Source organism: Frankliniella occidentalis, unplaced genomic scaffold (assembly GCF_000697945.3).
Source record: "Frankliniella occidentalis isolate FOCC.00 unplaced genomic scaffold, Focc_3.1 Scaffold37, whole genome shotgun sequence".
Taxonomy (NCBI): domain Eukaryota; kingdom Metazoa; phylum Arthropoda; class Insecta; order Thysanoptera; family Thripidae; genus Frankliniella; species Frankliniella occidentalis.
Window position 1 is genome coordinate 891,531 of NW_026267167.1, and position 3,934 is coordinate 895,464.

The 3,934-nt window shown below is 51.9% G+C and overlaps 1 protein-coding gene across 8 annotated transcripts in view; it reads right to left on the reverse strand.

The window, feature by feature from the left end:
* Nucleotides 1-3,934, reverse strand: part of LOC113217585 (elongation of very long chain fatty acids protein) — a 13,058-nt gene that overhangs the window by 1,252 nt on the left and 7,872 nt on the right. The window contains exons 1-6 of one of the 8 annotated variants that reach the window (XM_026437542.2): nt 3,252-3,474; nt 2,852-3,042; nt 2,094-2,174; nt 1,812-1,868; nt 1,352-1,457; nt 348-1,251 (exon numbers count right to left, since the gene is read on the reverse strand). In XM_026437542.2, the coding sequence (XP_026293327.1) occupies nt 935-1,251; nt 1,352-1,457; nt 1,812-1,868; nt 2,094-2,174; nt 2,852-3,042; nt 3,252-3,321 (822 nt within the window). In that variant the 5' untranslated portion in view covers nt 3,322-3,474 and the 3' untranslated portion in view covers nt 348-934. Of the gene's footprint in view, nt 1-347; nt 1,252-1,351; nt 1,458-1,811; nt 1,869-2,093; nt 2,175-2,851; nt 3,043-3,251; nt 3,475-3,934 lie in introns of those variants that run through there. The other 7 variants (XM_052266296.1, XM_052266295.1, XM_052266294.1 and 4 more) reach the window with 7 other exon arrangements.

Here is a 3,934-nt window from a genome sequence, read left to right on the forward strand (position 1 = left end):
CCCCCTTTTCCACTAGACCCACCCGGAGTAAACACGTCGGGGAGCTCGTGTTTGAGTCGACTTTCCCAGCTCTGAGCTAGCTCTGAGTAGAGAATAAGGAAAACTGGGCCGGAACTGGAACTAACAACATCATTCCACGCGAGTAAAAGTACTCCTGCGCCACTTGCGCACTGCGCCTCTGTCTGAGTGTAAGCCTAACAATGTGTAATTCTCGTGTTTCAGCCTGAGCTGTACCTCTGCACGCCCGTCAAGGTGGACCCCATGAGGCCGTACTACATCGGTAAGAGCAGCGCTACATTCTACAACATATTTCATTCTTAAAGGGGGTAAATGGGATATACAGGGTGTTCCATAGACCCCTTTTTTTTATTTTGCTTATACTGTACCGCACGCAGGCGTGCGGGCGGGCTTGCCTACCGTCGCTCACCACGGCGCCTTATGGCCCCGTGAGTATACATGAAATATATAGAGCAAGGAAGCATCTGCCGCTGCATACATTACCTCAGGAAAATTTGCGTTAAAATTACAGGAAACATTCGTAAACATATTTACAGAAATATTTGGTATCAGTCTTACAGACATTTTGTGGGGTTAGTTTTACCAGTGTCTTAATTTACAGACTATGGTAATTTTACCAGCGGGACTTTTACATTAAACCTGGTAAACCCAGACTTTTTTTGTAAAATCTCCACAAAAATGTTTAACAGTGTCACTACCCCTCTCCCACAACCACCCTCCCCGGGACCGAGTTCTGGCTCCATCTTCCGACCGCAAGGATGGCATTTCGCCCACCCGAGCACACAAGGACACAAGGAAAAATTAAGGTGGGAAGGAATGGTTTCCCACTTTGGATCGCAAAAAAATATTTTACATACATTTATACCTAAACTAAACCTAGGTTTCACAGATTTACCTTGTGTCCTTTGCCGCTCTCTTAAGAGTTTAATTTTTCTTTCTTGTTGCGGCCCTGCCCGTAGGCCTTGTGGTAGAAGTCTTTGAACAGAGCGGTCATGAAGGCGCTCTGGACGATGATGCCGAAGGTGAAGGGGCGAATGACGTCGCAGTCGGGGTGGAACAGGGAGATGATCTCGTGGGCGCCGATCAGGAAAAACTGCACGAACTGGATCAGCGTGATGTATCTCTTCCACTGCGCCGACTTGGCGTCGGGGTTGAGGAGGCTGTAGAAGTAGTAGCTGTACATGATGGTGTGGACGATGAGGTTCACGAAGCCCAGGAACGTGTGGTGTTCGCCTGCGAGAACAGGGGGTCGATCGAGTGAGTGTGAGACAGACAGTCAGTGAGCCAGCCACCCAGCCCACCCAGCCAGCCACCCATCCAGACATTCTCTCACCTGGTGCAACTTTGACGCACAACCACCCCACGAAGACCATGAGCGAGTGATGGTACACGTGGAGGAACGACACTTGTCGGGCGTTCTTCCGCAAGATCATGAAGACCTGTGTGTGTGTGGTGAGATAAATTGTACATTGCATTATGAGAAAAGTACTCTGGAAACCCAAGTGTGTACTTGAATGCAGAATATTGTGTGTACTTGGTCAAGTACACACTAAGTCTCCTGCATAAATGTATGGAGGTTTTAGTGTGTACTTGACCTTGACCAAGTACGCACAATATTCTGTGTACTTGCCAAGTACACAGAATATTCTGCATACATGTAGGTATGCATGTATGAATGCAGAATATTCTGCATTCAATTACACACTTGTGTTTCTAGAGTAGTCTGCCTACCAACCCCATCCGGACTATCCGGACAGACCAGTACGCCGTCACGCTACAGCAGTCAGCCTCACCGTATCCAGCAGGTCCACGATCTTGAGGAGGAGGAATTGGTAGCAAACTTGGGCTGCCTGGGACAAAAATGGGAACGGCGATTAGTTATGCGCCACTCCATAGAAAAGAGATTTACGATAAACGAGGGGAAGGTTCCTCAACATTAGCGAAAGACATTTTTCGCTCGAAACAAACAACACTAAACTAAGAACTAAGTTGAGTGTCAGTTGTATCAGAGCGGACGTTCATGTCTGTTGGGTTGGGTCAAGATTTATAGATTATTAATTGTTTCCGGGTCTTACCTGTAAACTCCTCGGCGTCTTGGCAGTGTTCACAGGCTCACAGATCCAGTTGTACGTCCCTCCCCAGCCCACCCGTAGGCACTGCACGGAACAGGGAAAACAAAGGGTCAAGTTCAGAGAGAGAGAGAGAGGGGGGGGCACAGACAGACAGACAGACAGACAGACAGACAGACAGACAGACAGACAGACAGACAGACAGACATAGGTCTCTAGAAGGGCTAGAAGGGGCGTGGGGATGGGGTGGGGGCGGCTGAGCTCCTTTTGTTCTTCCATTTTACTTGTTCACGTCCAGCTCTGAAATACTCTATTTATTTGAACTTCAATCGTTTGAATTTAAATTAAGGGATCGACCTCCCGCGCGCCAAGGCCAAGGTGAGGCGCGTGATGTTCCGGTCATGGTCATATGCGCCCATCGTGGATGGCTTTCCTGTCCCTGAGACCCCAAAGTGACCCGAAGGCTTGCGCCGTAAGCCATGGCGAGCCGAAGTACTCTTCGCGTACTCAACTAGAACGGGAAGGTCCCGGGAAGGTCAACACTAAAAATTGTTGGTAATTTAACAAGCCACTTCGTAGGGAGATTTCATGTAACATAAGTTGGTGATTTGCATTGGCGGACTGCAAATTAAAAGGTTCCTGCCGGATCAAAAACCTTGGGCGAAAAGACCTCAAGTTTGGTCAAGTTAGACGGGATTTTAAGGACTGTCCACAACCCAGCCAGCCCGTCGGTGGGCGCTCCTGAGGACGGGCGAGGAACTCACCTCCTCGACGAGGTAGGCGCACCAGACGACCTGCACCGCGTTGTAGACTAGCATGACCCTCTTCAGCTTGAAGGGCTGTCGGTTCTTCATGAAGCGCGGGCCGTACGACAGCGAGAAGTACAGGTAGGCGCCGACGATGGCGAACACGGGCAGGGGGTTCCTCGCCATCGGCAGGTGCTCAGTCCGGGGGTCTGCGCCGAGCGTGGGACACCGCATTTAGAGGACCGCGGGGTAACCACCAGCCCATACCTGGGAAGGAACGGGCCGAGGGGTAGAACTGAGCGAACGGCGGGTATCTCAGGCTTTCTCCCACAGGAGCCTGTACAGACACGCGCCTGTGAGTGACACCCGCCGTATACAACCGCACTCGTCCCCGATCCTTCCCGACGTTCATACTGACCGACATATGAAAACAACCCCGTCCCCCAGTGCGCCAGCACGTCCGTCAAGGGCCTGATGAGGCGTGACATGGTGGCGGTGCGTCTCGCAGTCCTCGCAGTCAGGCTACGCGCCGTGTGTGACTACCTCCACACCACAACCGCGCGCAACGGACTGACCGACCATGCGCCACGTGTGTTCGGCTATCGGAACATAGCCCGCTTCGTTCGCCCTACGCGGAATGTCAGAAGGCGGAAAAACTCGTGAATTTGTGATGGCAGCGGGTAGTGGGTAGTGTTAGAGGTTAGAGGTCGCAGTGCCGCAGTCTTCAGGCTTCGGTGGGGCTCACACGGGGATCAAGCCGCCAGTCAAAGCGTTAATGCTTATTTGTCGGCCGAGTGGCCAACGCGTCTGCCGCGAGTTCGCCGCAAGGCGCGGGTTTGAGGGGGAGGGTGGGAAAGGTGACCCTTCCTCCCCCCTCCCAGATCGGCCCTTTGAAACCACCAGGCAGGTATAGGCAATCCCGACCTTGACACGCGTTACCTGCGACTACTTTTTTGGTGCCTATGATGTAAACATGAGAGCGTGACCACATAGTGGACACGCCGCAGTGGACATGCTCACACGTTCCCTACGGCTCATTTGGTGTCCATGATTTAACATGGGAGCGTGACCACATAGTGGTCGAACGTGTAAAACAGCGCC